The sequence below is a fragment of the Diabrotica undecimpunctata genome, chromosome 3 (genome assembly GCF_040954645.1).
Source record: "Diabrotica undecimpunctata isolate CICGRU chromosome 3, icDiaUnde3, whole genome shotgun sequence".
Classification (NCBI taxonomy): Eukaryota; Metazoa; Arthropoda; class Insecta; order Coleoptera; family Chrysomelidae; genus Diabrotica; species Diabrotica undecimpunctata.
The window spans coordinates 126,652,207-126,667,812 of NC_092805.1; the positions used below are offsets into that span (position 1 = coordinate 126,652,207).

Consider the following 15,606-nt stretch of genomic DNA (forward strand, 5'->3'; position numbering starts at 1 on the left):
GTTATCTGACGAACTACAGACTAATAGATTTGAGGAAGACGACAGTGGTTTTGAAGAGAAGTCAACACGCCCTGAACTCTTTACTCAGGAAGAGCTAAGTGATCTTATCAGAGATTTGAACCTTCCAAAGGATTCTTCCGAATTGCTTGCCTCCAGACTAAAGCAAAAGAATCTTCTTCACCCAGACACCAAAATTACATACTACCGTAATAGAGAAAAAGATCTTTTGCCTTTTTTTTTCAGAAAAATGATTTGGTTTTTTGTAATAATATTAAAGGACTGTTAGACAAAATGGGTGTATCGGAATATACACCAGATTACTGGCGTCTTTTTATCGACAGTTCCAAACGAAGTTTGAAGTGTGTCCTTTTACATAATGGCAACAAATATGGAAGTATACCGATTGGGCATTCTACAAAAATGAAAGAAGAATATAAAACAATTTCGCTGGTGCTAAAAAACAGTGAGGTTTGGGCAGCAGTGAGCAGTGGGTGATCTGTGTTGATTTTAAGATGGTGAACTTTCTCCTGGGACAACAAGGTGGCTATACAAAATATCCTTGTTTCCTGTGTCTTTGGGATAGCAGGGCTAAGGACCAACACTAGAGTAGAAGAAAATGGCATTCCAGAGATGCTTTAGTTCAAGGAGAAGCTAATGTAGTTAACGAAGCATTGGTCGACCGAGAAAAAATAATATTACCTCCGTTACATATTAAACTAGGGCTGATCAAACAATTTGTAAATGCCCTAGACCAGAATCGTCCTTATTTTAAATACTTGTCCAGCAAATTCCCTGCACTTAGTAAAGAAAAATTGAAAGCAGGAATATTTGATGGGCCTCAGATACGACAACTTATAAAAGATTCGCATTTTTGAGAATCGATGACTGAAATTGAATGTAATGCATGGTGCTCTTTTGTGAAAGTTGTGCAAAATTTTCTTGTAAACAATAAATCGGAAAATTACTGGGATACCCAGAAAATCTTGGTGACCTTAGTGAGGAACAAGGGGAACGCTTCCACCAAGATATCAAAACTATGGAAGAGAGGTATCAGGGAAGATGGAACACTCACATGATGGCAGATTACTGCTGGAGTCTTCAAAGGGACCGTCCTTTTAAAGCCTTTGCAAGAAAATCATATAAAAAGAAGTTTTTAGGTGACGCTGAATAGCAGATTGTGCTGCGATGCTGGTTAGGTTAGATGAAAAGTTAAGTTTTTTCGGCAGATATGTGTGATGATTTTTGTAAGCGCATAATTGTACAATAAATATCTTACTTTTTATTAGTGTTTTGTTTATTTAATTGGTAGCAGAACTACATATATGTAGCTAGTGCTGCGTTAAAATTACCCTATATGTTAGAAATGTGATCTGTTGTATTTCCTGAAAACGATCTGATGGAGCAAATCTGGTGGCATTTTTGGATTCAGCAGACCCAAATTACCTAGAAACAGTAAAAAAATTTCCGGCAGCAAACTGTGTGTTTACCAGTGTTATTGTTAAAATCTATAGAGTTGCAGTAACTTTAAAAACTGCAATTTTTCTATAGTGTCGGTTTTGTTATTTTTTACCAATTTGGATAAATTTAGTAGTAGAGCACGTAATTTTTACACGGAAATGCGAGCTACATTTCAGTGTTTCAGAAAAGCAGATAATCATTAATCATACGAACTATCATTTGGATCGTCGTGATAATGATTAATTATCAAATATAATAACGCTTGTGTTCAAAATGAGTGGTGTTTCTAAAAGGAGTATTTACAAAGTGCTCCTGAAGTATGTATCACCCGCTGGTCTCCAAAAACCGAAGAAAAAGCCTGAAATCGGTAAAATTTTATAATTTCGGGAATAATAAATATGATGAGATGGAAAAGAGCGGTATCCGTATAGTGCACCAATTTTTTCGGGAAAATAGACCACTGAAAATCAACTGTTTTGGCAACAGTAAATGCTGCGGAGCATTAATTTGTCCAATTTTCCAAGAAGCATACTATATCGTTTGCTGTGCGATATCGAGTTTAAAAAATGAAAAACGCTGTAGAAAGTCGAGTTTAATTGAGAAACATGAGATAATTTCATGGCCTCGTCGTTGTCTACGATTCATTCATACAATATCTATTTAGATGTCTATTTAGATGAGTCATGGGTAAACATAGGCCACAGCTTATCAAAATAATGGGAAGACACGTCCATTAAATCCCATAGAGATGAATTGGTTCGTGGCCTGACTACAGGCTTAAAAGCTCCTGAAGCTCGTGGTCCTCGTTTTGTCCTCCTACATTCAAGATGTAAAAATGGTTTGGTTAATGGAGCAGACCTGACTTTTCTGGCAGAGAAAAACACCCAAGATTACCATGACGAAATGGATGGTCCACTCTTTGAAAATTGGTTCAAACATAACCTAATTCCTAAATTGCCAGAAAAAAAAACAGCTAAGTTGATGGATAATCCTCCCTATCATAGCAGGAAATTGGAAAAAGTGCCTACCATTGCTTCCAACAAAGAAGAAATAAAAACATAGCGAAAGATATATAATTATATATTGATAGATCTCAAATATGTAAACATGCATGGGATAATGAACATAGGGTTCAATGGAATGATTCAAATATAGTCCTAAAAGAAACGGATGGTAAAAAGAGAAAAATCAAAGAAGCGGCTCTAATTATGCTAAATGAGACCAATTATGTCGCGAATTCCTCGGCAGAATGTAGTAGGATCTGGTTACCCATATTGAAAGAGGAAGTTATTAAAAAGAAAATACCAGTATTGGTAAGTCAGTAACATATAGAGAATACATCATTTATATTTTTTAAATAACAAACATATAAAATCGGAATTTGGTATTTATTGAAGGTAAACTAAATGCAAGATCAAATACTTACCATGTCGGGATAGTATTATGAGGTTTTTTTCCTGGTTTTTCCCTTATAATTTACTATGGAATCACTAACAGGAGAATTTTACTGTCATCATGGCATGTATTTGTCTTTTTAAAGACGAATTACATGTTATGATCTTTTCTGACGGATATTCTCAAGTTAAAGTTGATTTCATGTAATCGAATGAACTATCTATCTTATAAGTAAAGTCGTCCCAGGAACGCAACTCAACAATATTGGCAATATCATTTTAAAGTCGTCTACTTTAAAATGTATAATGTATGTCTGAATTGTCAATATAGATGAGTCAGATAAAATTAAATTATTAGAAGAATTTTTCACTAAGTAACAAAAACAAAATTTGTTTAATTTACTAATGTTTGTATTTTGAGAACGATTTCCGAAGTGGAAATTGAAACGTCAATAAACGTATTTTAACCTTTAATTGTGGCTTATTCCCAGTTAAATAGTAATTAATTTAAAATGCCACAAGAAAATAGCTTCAGAACAATATTTATTATGTTTAATTTATAATTAAAAAGTATCTTATTTACCCTTTACTTTTATTAATTAAAAATAGTTCCTATTTCTCCATTATATTATAAAACAAATGCAAAACTTCCGTAAAAATTTTTATATTCGCTACGTATAAATAAAAAACATTTATAGTGTTGACGTTTTGGGCTATTTTATTATTAGTCAATTTTAAAAACAATAATTCGACCTCGCAAGTGGTTTAATAAAAATTGTTTTGTATGCTTAAAATTTTTACATCTTGAATTATTGTTTGCAAAATGGTCTCACGTAAAATAGTCTGAAATTTCAACACTATAAATGTTTTTTATTGACATATTTTTTTATTGGCAGTTCACGAGTGAATTGAAAGAAAAAATTATTATTCAGTATGGTCAGAAAATTATTAACTGTTTGATGAGGGCTTAGAAAAATAAGCAAATAAAAGTATTAGGCACGTACTTGCAGAGGATTATCGCTGTTAACTGCTGTAGAATACAAACAGAGGATTTATTTATGATAATTCACAGAATGAGCGAAATATGGCAAACCGGCTTGCAATTTACAACCACACTGATTCTAACGTTTGAAACGCAGTATAGGTCAAAAAAAGTGGAAGTTACAGAAAAGTTTCAATACAAAGTTAACGAGACTAGCTAGATATTGTGAAATAGATTAGAATAGTATTTTACTGCGTTTAAAAAATTTAATTAAACATTTATATATTGCTGGAAATTTAAGCAATAATAAATTTTGAATGTTTTTATTTTAAATTGAAATAATTCATCTATTAATTCGTAAAGAACTAGCGTAGAGAAAAAATAATGCATTGCACACAAATAAAAATTTTTAAAATCTAAAATCTCGATTAAATATTCCAATACAAAATATACACCCACAGTCAATGCACTCTTGTGTGTAAAAATGCAAATTGTACAAAAGGTTTCAAAACTCACGTTAAGAAAACAATAACATTAATTAAACAAACAATTAACAGATAATTAATACAAAAGTATTGGTATATGCTTACATTCATATTTACCAGGAAACTAAGAAAACATCACGTCTGGTCTTGGATAACACTGGGAGAATAGTGTAAGTGTAAATAAGGTCTCATGGCAATATTATCGGAAAATTACTATAGTTCAATCTATAAGAAAAGTAAATCGTAATTATTTAAGCCAGAAACAGACAGGTGCAGATTAAACATTAGACCCATTGAGAAAATTTTACTGGTATAAGACACGAAGAACTATTATCTGCTTCTTAGACAAGAAAATTAAAGTTATACCAAATACGCTCAAGAGATAGCGATGTCATGGGAAAATATAGAAGGAACATAATTTTTAAAAGAAAACGAAGAAACGAAGACCAGCTCACGCTTGTTAAAGAAGTAATAAGTCTCGACGCCGTAAGCAAACTTGTGGAACTTCTGTCCAAATTTCACAGATAGACAACGATCACTTGAAGTTTATAAAGGGAATTAGGAAAAAAACTAAATATATTGATGAAGAGATATAAATATATACTAAAATTAAGAACTAACTTGAATACAAGAAGAGCTGAAGTAAAACATAATAATACTTGCACTGAAAGAAAGTACCTACTAGGGTATATGAAGAGAATGGAAATACATTGTAAATTAGACCAGAAAGCTGTAGAAATATAAAAATTAGATGACAAAACCAACAATTTGCAAAGACTAGTGTTGGTGTCGTCTTTAATTACATTGTCGAATTAAAAAAAATAATATGCTGTGTTATCTTATATTATTATCTTAACTGCATACGATTGTGAAAAACGTGTAGAAGCAGCAGAGGAAATTTACTTACAGGTATATTTGTTACATATCTATAAATACAAAAACGACTTACCTCATTACAGTAACACCATCCATATTTCTGAACTTGGGTACTTGGTAGGTATTTTCACAATCGAGATCTTCCATAACCACTGCGCTGTCTGAATCGTTTAATGAGTCCAAATCGGGAAAAGCAAATTCCAGTTCAGTGATTTCCGCTTGCATAGGAATTTCTAGGCCATTGTCTTGAAGTCGATTTGACAATGTTTCGATTATTTTCTGCTGTCGCTGGATGATGGTTTCTCTGAAACAGTATTGTGACTATTAACATCACTACTTTCATCTTTATAATACCACCTAAATACTACATAATTACTACAATTTATATATCCATTGTGCCTCCATATTCTGATAGACAGGTATATATCGAGATTTAATCAAAATCTGAATTCATAGATAAATTAGACCTTATCTTTTCTGATCTTCTGTTATGATAGATCAGTACCAAGAACAAGACTATATTATTAGACTCACATCCTTCCAAGAATCTTATTCTAGAAAAATGTTCATCAACAACTCTTTTTTTTTTTTTCGTGGAATCTATTCGTCGTCGTAAGTTTCAAAACTCAAGCATATTTCCTTAAATAAAAAGAAAACGCCTGAGATTATAACAAGAAGATCTATTGACCCCAAATTTAATAAGGGTAAAAATATGGGAGGAACCCCAAAATTAATAGGTTTCTTCCTTACACCCACCGTGAGAAACCCATTTACCAAGTTTCAAAACTGACTTTTCTGTCGTCAGACGCTCAGTGAGTTTCTGACCAATGAGCCTACTGACTGCATTGTTTAACCTGAACCCTTTATTTTCATTAGTTAGAACCAGTTCTTACACCCATGAAGGCTCGTAGCCCAGGGTATAATTAAAGGCCGATTTTCATTCAAAACCAGATGGCTCCAGTCCCAATTCAGACGTTCAGGCTCTGAGCCACCTAGAGCCTCACGAGCTCTACAATCCCAACTCGGGCTCGGCCTATCCATCCCAGACTCTGAGGCATTGGTGGGGTAGTTTTTAGTATTGTGCTACTTTACAAACATATTTTTATTTTATCGCCCCTTTTTGTAATATAAGAAAGCTGGTAAATGCTTCCTTACTTATCAAGGCTTACTTTCCTATTCCGATTAAGAATTCAACTATTTGTAAAAGTGAACTGTAATTCCACTTCCTTAAGCAAATAGGCTTGTTCATCCCATTTATTGGTGGCTGGAATCCTCAAACATCTCTTCTTTGGGTTAAATGTTTGTGATAGTGAATTCTAACACCCTCCATATTCGCCTACCCAAATTGTTTTTTCTAGTTATCGGCACATTGGAACGAACAACCCGCCTTGCCGGTAGGTATTTCCGGGTATGTGTACGACGTGCACGCATATTCGCCGATCCCACAACATACGGCATAGGAAAATAAATACGAACCTCCGATTGGCTTAATTTAAACGTCATTTGCGAGTCACCCTAACCAGTAATTTTTAAGTTTTATTGAAATAGTATTTTGAATTTTAAAAGGCTGTGTACTAAATAGAACATTGGCTTTTACTCTTACTCAATTAGTGGATTTTATCGTAACTCGTTATGAACTGTACTTGGAACAGAGACTAACAGATTTTGCCAATGGAAGTTATTCTAGCTGTCTCCTTAAAAAAATGCTTCCGTTTAAAAGTAGGAATGACTTTTCTGTAGAGAACAATTTGATACACCAGATGTATATAAAGCTAAAAGTTTACAGGAAGAGCAAAAGTAGACATCATTATAGGAGTATGTACCTGTAGCCTAAGCACTTCAGGAAAAATATGTAAACCTTCATCTGCGGTAATATTCTCACTTGAAAATTATATAAAAACTGCATACAATTTGATGTGTATGAGTACCAAGAAGATACGCTATATATAGCTAATGGTATTCGGCCACCACCAAAATGGTTTTGCTTATTGGAAAATGGTTTAGACAGCAATATTCAAACACTTCCAGAAAGATCTGGCACACAAAAATATAAAGTATCACTTGCGGAAAACCATGGAAACGATGCTGATTCTAAAGAATCTTAAACTCTTTCTGACCAAGAATTAACCCAATTAGAAACTCTCTTTGAATGAATAAAAAATGGAGCTAAATTCACTACCACTATATTTGTACCTGCGATTCAGATGTTATTCAATGCGGCCAGTTTTGCAAACACTTAAGACAGGTTTGGTTTCTGCTTTCCACACTTTTGGAAGTTACAGTGGAGTAGAGCAAAAAAATAACAGATCTTTGATATCAACTAAATCTCGCAGGTCTCATCAAATAAAAATTTAAGTACAAGTGCTATTGGACGTCGAAAGTATTGCTTGCTAGGAAAACGAAAAGTAAGTGCTGGCCGACCAGCAGAATCTCAACTTACCAAAGAGGCTTTATGGCCACACAACTAAACTACTTTCGGACATTTACCTTATAGGAAAAGAAAGGCTCCTCATCATTGAGAAAATTGTGTATATGGCAATAAATCACTTGGTATGACAAAACAAGCAAAAATTACACAAATCACAAATACAATTTTGATTATACCTAAACAAAAAGAATATGTAAATTGAGTTTTATTTTTTCGTTAGTGAGTACCAACAAAAATTCTTTATCATTTATAATATATCTTAAATGGGGTAGTTAATATGTTCTTTTTATTTGTAATGTAGCACCATTAGTACTGTAGGCATAAGAGACTTGGGATTTGCGGAATTCTATGCTCATTTTCTTAATAAACTAAAGATGCTAAAATCCAAAAATTCCCTAGGTTTCTTCAGTTTTGCTAACCGGACAAAATAGATGTTTTTTTGTTATTGGGGTTGGTTTAACTTATTTTATAACTTTCATAAAAAAAAATTTAAAATCTTACATAGTTTTATAGTAAAATCCAGTAGTTAAGATACCTATAGTTTACTAAATTTGATATTTTTCGGTATAACAGAATGGCTAAACTAAAAGAAACTTTATTAAACATTACACATGATTAGCCTCGAGTTAGTAATCTACAGTTTGTTATAAAAATAAACAATAAACATGGTATTCCCTTCAAATTGCTCCGTCTATCAAAAAATATCCATATTTGGAAAAAATGTATGACTGAATTCTACGTAAAAAACTGTATAATAAAAAGATTTTTAACAAATGCCCATTAGAAATCTAGAAACGACTTACTGTGGCATAGCCGAATTGTATTTGGCGTCAAATCATAATATTCTATTGTTATATTTATCACCAATCCCAGGGCCGTATTTACTGCCCATTCTGTACGTAGTGGAATCGGCGAATATGCGACCTGTACCTCATGTCTATTACTAACATCCGTTTTCTCCCAACTTATCAATCCCAACTCCCTTACGCAGAGTTGCAATTAGCAAGAAGTCACAACACCCAGAATACTTGTGATAAGATGTATGACATTTTAGGGTGACCAATACTGGTTGAGCTCCGATACAGCCGGACAGACAACGACACGATTTCAATAAGAATGTGTCGGGTCCTTAATAAATACGAGTATCAAAACTTTTTCTTGAAATTTAGCCTATTTATGATGTAAATATGTATGTTAATTGTTTTATCCCTTTAATTCTTGTTATAAAATCTTAAATGTAACAAAAATAATTACTGGTGCAGCTATTATTATTTCTCCTCTTTCTAACATTTATTATCGTTTTTGCTTAAATAAACAAAAAAATTGAAGAAATTGTTGTTTTTAGTTGTCTTACCAAAATGCTGTTTCTGCAAAATAATAGGGAATACTAATTTAACAATTACCTGATATTCAACATCGTTGATATGTCTTTTTGTTTCCGAATCAGTCTTGACTCAAAAAGGAGGAGCTTTGAACTAAGGGCTTTTAGTTGATCACTTTTCTCGCGTTCGATGCGGCATATCATGATTTCCTGAAAATAATTAAAATTAAATACATAATATAATTAAATAATTAAAAAAAGAAATATCTCATTATGGTATATCGCTTTACAAAATAAACACTTTGCTAACGCATAAAATCTAAAAAACTTCAAACCGCATGAATGACCGCCTTAAATAATCAAGTCATAATTTCTAGATTTTGCGTGTATATTATACTGAAAGCCGAGAACTGCTGACTGGAATTTTCTCAAAAGAAAATAGCTTCGTTTCTTGAAGTGCATTACCGTAATTAAGAGCAAATTACATTATGTTAATACTTAAAAATATAAACACAACACATATTAAAAAAATTAAAATATTAAATAAATTTAAAAGACAGATGTTTTAAATTTAAAGCAATCGATTCGTCTTTAGATAGAGTTTCGATAAAGTGTTGAACCAAATAAATATCTTTGAAACGAAAATTTCATTTTTCATCAAACTTTGCATGCACGTACAATGACACATAACATATTTTTTGTTACCATTCTACTTTGTTACAGATTTTAGATTGTTATATATTGGCGCCATAATTATTTGAGAACTATAGGACGTTTTCTAAGGGACGATTGCAATATCATATACATATTTGGACGAATCATGGGTTAATGTTGGCCAATCTGATACTTACGAATGTAAGTATCAGAACAGTCACGATGCTTTCTTCAAAGATTTAAGTACTGGTTTAAAAGCACCTACCAAACGACATCCGCCATATATCTTTTATTGCATGCAAATTGATTTTTCCGGAGGTTTCCTTCCTGGCATACAGCGTGTTTTTTATGGCAACGAAAAATGATGGAGACTATCAGTCATGATGAAATTTACCAAATAATGGTCGCAGAAATGTCATTGTAATGGACAATGCATCGTATCACTCCCGTAAATAGAGATTTCCTAACAATTCCTGAAATAAAGCTGCAATCAAGGAATGGCTAATGAAAATATATTTTTTTCGAGGAGTGCACGTGAAATCCGAGATATTAGAAGCAGCGCGTGCTTTTAAAGATCAATAAGAAAAGTATAATTGTGATGAATAAATATGTTGCACAACATACAGTTAAGCGATATGTAGCTATCCATAATACCACTTTTAAAAACGAAGTGGCGCGTTAATTGATCGATGACGGTTTCGCACGCGTAACAAACCAAAATTTGCGCATTTATGTCACTCATGTCGTTGAGAAAACGGAAACTGACATGTGGACCGCAGACAACCTGCAAGATGACGTAGACCAATTGATAATATTGGCAAACACAGGGGAGAGTAGCGAAAGTAGTATAATTGAATATCTTTGAGAGCCCAGCCGTAAAGATGTTTGTACGGTTCTGTAAGTAACCACTACTTGGACCTGTTTGTGCTGCGAAGCACATGGCGTGAAAACCGGCAAATAGGCATCCCTATCTTAACCGTACTGCACTCTCAGTGTGAATTTCACTATCTTCTTCTTCAAGTTCCGCTCCTATCGGAGATTGGAAATCATTCTGGCAATTATAATTTTGTTGGTTACGCGCCTGAATAGTTCAATTGAACTGCATCCAAACCATTCACGGAGATTGCGTAGCCACGAGATTTTACGTCTTCCTACACTTCTTCTGCCTTTGATTTTTCCCTGCATTATATTCCTTAGTAGTTCGTATTTCTCACCTCTCATGATGTGCCCCAAGTATTCCAATTTCCTGATTTTTATGGAATTTAAAACTTCGCATTCTTTTCCTAATTGTTCGAGAACTTGTTCGTTTGTTTTGCGATCCATCCATGATATTTTCAAAATACGTCGGTAACACCACATTTCGAATGCTTCTAGATTTTTAATGTTGGATTTTTTAAGTGTCCAAGCCAAGCTTCAACCTCATACAAAAGGGTAGAGAAAATATAACATCGAAGCATTCTTATTCGGAGCGATATATTGATATCGCGATTACAAAAAAGTTTTCTCATTCTATTAAAAGTTGACCGTGCAATTTCAAAGCGACATCTTATTTCTTTTGTCTGATCAGTATCTTCTGTGATCCATGCTCCAAGGTATTTGTACGAAAATATTTGTTCAATTTCACTATAGCTCCCTTCAAAAGCATTTTTCGATGAGGTGATTTACGTCAAATCGGCATAAAATGAGTTCCAGAATTTGCAGTTTTCTTTTGTGAAGAGCGTTTGTGAACACCCTGTATTAATTAAGCATTCTAAATATCTTTTTTATGTTTCTTATTCTCTATAGAAAATAGGAACGCTTGTCCAGTGTGTTCGTATCTGCACTTGAGAGCAAAAAAATCGACTCAAAAGTAAAATAAGTTAAATTTCTTCACTACGCTGTTTGGACAGTATATCCACGTATAATGTAAAATTAAAAGTAAAATATCGTGAACAGAAGTAATTTTTATTGCAATGACACCAATATTTATGAAGTTAGTAAGTAAGGAAGATACCAAAGATAACTTTATATTGTATGTGAGAAAACATGTTATGAATGAAAGTCATTATGTAATGAATATAAAAGTAAATTAACATAAAAAATCGAAATTAATACTAAGTATTTCCTCCTCTGAGTTGTATTACACTTTTCATGCGATCTCTTAAGGTCCTTATTAAGTTTCTGACTGATTCCTGAGGAATCGCTTCGCACTCTTCATCTAATGCAGTTTTTAGCTCCGCCACTGTCGCCGTGGAGCCTAACCCAGCGTTTAAGTTTATCCCGTAGGTCTCTATGGACATCCCACAGGTCTCTACGGGATTCATAACCGGACTCAATGGAGGCCGGTTCATTGTTATTATATTGGTGTTGGCCAGGTAATCTTTCGTAATCCGCGCTGTGTGTCATCGAGCGTTATCATGCATTAGCATGAAGCCGTCGCCTATGTGGCAGGTGTAAGGAACAAGATGGTCTTGGAGAATATCCGTAATGTAACGATCCACTGTCAAACCCCCTCAACGACCACCACCCAACACTAATACAAGCTCTGTTTTTCCTTCTAAAGATATACCACCCCAAAACATACACGAACCACCTCCATAGCTCACTGTTTCGACACTGCAGCAATGAGCAAAACGTTTTCCGGGCCTCCGATAGACATGTCGTCTTGTCATTATTATACAAGCACATTTGACCCTCATCAAAAAATAAAACTGCTCTATTTGCCAAGGTCCCAATTAACGAGTTCTCGGACAAACTTCGAGCAGTCGAGCTTGTTTCTGATGTGCGTTTAATTTGGGGCCTGTAATAGCTCGTCTGGGAGTCAAAGTGGCAGCCTTTAGTCTTCTCCCAACTGTCTACTGAGTGACAGTGACACCTCGTAAATTACTCAAGGATTGTTGAAGCTCAACTCATGTCGCATGCCGATTCCGAAATGCACTGAGGACAATGAATCGATCATCCCTCTCTGTCGTTAGACGTCGCCGACCGGAACCTTGTCGTCGATTGAAGCTACCGGTCTTCTAGTATCCACGGTAAGCCCTTGACTATAGCCCTCTCGTAATAATACAATTATCTGGGCCGCCTCCACTGGTGAAGTATCCATTTATAAAATATTCACTTACTGCACTTTGGTGTACAAACACGTCAACGTTTGAAAAGCGACTAAGACGACCACCGGCAAACTCATAAAGGTACACATTGCGTAGAACATGCCCGTTACAATGTTTGTTGCATTCCATGTGCCATACAGAAGTAGGCAAATTTTACAACACGGTGCCAATTTGTATAAAACAATTATTTTTTTGAAGCTCTATAATAGATAATATTTTTTGCTTTGGTTGTTTTAATTCAAAGTAACACAACATAAAATTACTAAGCATAAAATCCAATTTATCCAGTGGGTCGATGTTTTTGCTCGCAAGTGTAGTCTATTATAGAATCTTAGGTTTGTATTGTTATTTGGGTAAGCATTAGGTTGACTTAATGAAAAATAAGAACAATGCTTGCATTTCAAAAGGGATTGATATTGTTTTGACCATCATTGCCTGCTTTTGGACTGATTTATCGTGTTTAATTTGCTGCCAATTGCAAAAAAAAAATAAATTATAATATTATATTGAACAAAATCATTAATTCATTCTGCAAATTCAGCAACATTTTGATTTGTATAGACAATAAACACATTTTGGTTTGAATAACAAAATATTTCGTTAATAATTAACTAATATGTAAACAATTAACAATGGTTCTAAACAATTTAACAGGCGCAAAATATTTAGATCTGCAGTAAATGGCGTTTTCTAACTCCATCTAATCCAAGACACTTGGAACCTGTAAACCTATTGTATTAAAATACTTTCTTTTTTATGGTTAATGAACATTCCCATCACACTATTATTCTTATTATCACCGTGACATAACTTAAAGATACCTATTCATTTTTTTGAATGAGAACAATATAAAATACTCTAGACAAAGCTTTAATTATATTTAAAGAATCTCATTATAACATTTTAAAGGTCAGTAGTGTGTGAGACGTTCAACTCTATTAAATGAAAATTATTATGAAAATAACAACATAAATAAATATTTAAATCCTTTGTAACATACAATATTTAGCGAGTGCAAACTGCACGACAAAAATAAAATTAAACAGCATATCCATATCCAAACTATTCAGGAGAAACCAAAAACTTTTTGTAGTTTTTAAATCAAATTTAAATAAGACCCTACTACAAAAAGCTCAAACGTAATTTTCTCAATTATTCTAAAAACGAAAAAATAAATGTTTTAATATGAATAGTTCCAAATTTACAAAAAAAAAATAAAATTACTTCCGTTTGTCCATTTTGTCACAGAGTGAAATTTATTCTAAAACTTTTTCCCTTTCTTTAAGAGGCTAACATTTGTATTAAATTCTGAGGATGATCTGTGAGTATTAATGACTTTTTGGTGAGCTGTTCTTCTTCTTCGTGTACCGTCTCCATCATTGGAGGTTAGCGGTTATGGTGGCAAATATTTTTCTGTCTTCAACTGTATGCACGAGTGCTTCAAAGCCTAGTCCAGGGCAATTTTTAAAGCGAAGCGAAGTAGCGCCACGTAATAGCGCTCTTCACTTAGATTCACTAAGATTCACTTAACTCGTTTCCAGTCATCATATATTTATTTTAAATAGGTTTAAATTAAAATCTGCATGAAAAATAACCAACAAAATACAGACATTAAATGAAAAGTTAAGAGTAAAAGAATATCTCTAAATAAAAGATGTAGTAAAAAAACAAACAGAAAAATAAAACATCGATAGGTACTAGAATTCGATTCGTAACGATTCTCGAACGGTCAAAATTTAAAAGTCATCATAAATGTCTTGTCTAGACTTGTAAAACTGGTATGGGAGGAGATTCCCATAGGCAAAAGACCACTCGGACGTCCCAGAATGCGATGGAGAGATAACATCCAAGCAGATCTCCGGAAAATGAACATTCCATTTGACCCTAGGTTGATTGAAGACCGAACAAATTGGAAAAAAGTTGTACAGTCAGCCAAGACCCACCCAGGGTTGTAGCGCTACGTGATGATGATGATGATGATCATAAATTTGATTAAACATAAAGAAATTATATTTTCATTTTCTAAGTTTAGTTCATCGTTTTCAGCTCCTCCTATGCACGTATTTGCTTTGTCACGATTTGCAGATCTTCCTGGTCCTGTGCGATGACTACTTGATCGTCCGCGGAATGAACCATATATGGGGTTTAGTCGTTTAATGGTATACCCATTCCAGAACATGATCTCCTCCATTTCTTCAATGCATCACTCAGATAGATTTTGAAGTGTGTTGGAGATATACTGCAGCCTTGCCTTAGTCCCTTATTTGCCCTAAAATTCTCGGAAAACTGGTTCTTGATCTTTATTTTTGATCGAAGATCGTTGTAGAGTCGGATTGCTTTCACAAGTATAATATTAATATATAGGATTTCCAGGACTTTCCATTGCCTATATATAGGTATTGGATCATAAGCTTTCGTCAAGTCCACAAGTAATTGATGAATTGATCTATCCCTAGCCATTCTTTTTTCATTTAGTTGGGTTAAAGTGTAGATGTGGTCGATGCAAGAACGTCCAGCTCGAAATCCTGATTGCTGTTCCAGCTCAAGTGGTTCATATTCGTTTTCGGCTAGGGTTTTCATAACTTTTCCGTATAATCTAATGAGAGTACTGGTAGCTGAGATGCAGCGATAGTTTTTGCAGTCTCTTTTTTATAGATCGGTGTAATTCATCCTTCTTTACAGCTTTCAGGTATATTCTCCGTTTAGGTATCGATTAAAAAGTTATATGCGACATAAGTTTGGCTGTTTTAAAAATACATTGACGCCGCTGTGTCGGACCTTTAGTTAAAATCGTACGGAATTTGTTTAAGTCGAAAATCGCAGATGGCAGTTGTTCTCAAATCGCTAAGCAAAATGTGTGTGACGCACTCTCTCTTTTGTAAAATAAACTCTTTTATCTCGTAATAATTCTGTAAAACA

At 33.9% G+C, this 15,606-nt stretch overlaps 1 protein-coding gene across 3 annotated transcripts in view; it reads right to left on the reverse strand.

Annotated features, from left to right (window-relative positions):
* The window catches only part of LOC140437374 (uncharacterized), a 46,857-nt gene that overhangs the window by 23,673 nt on the left and 7,578 nt on the right, over positions 1-15,606 (reverse strand). For all 3 annotated transcript variants that reach the window (XM_072526874.1, XM_072526875.1, XM_072526876.1), the window contains exons 3-4: positions 9,027-9,154; positions 5,269-5,499 (exon numbers count right to left, since the gene is read on the reverse strand). In XM_072526874.1, the coding sequence (XP_072382975.1) occupies positions 5,269-5,499; positions 9,027-9,154 (359 nt within the window). The remainder of the gene's footprint in view (positions 1-5,268; positions 5,500-9,026; positions 9,155-15,606) is intronic.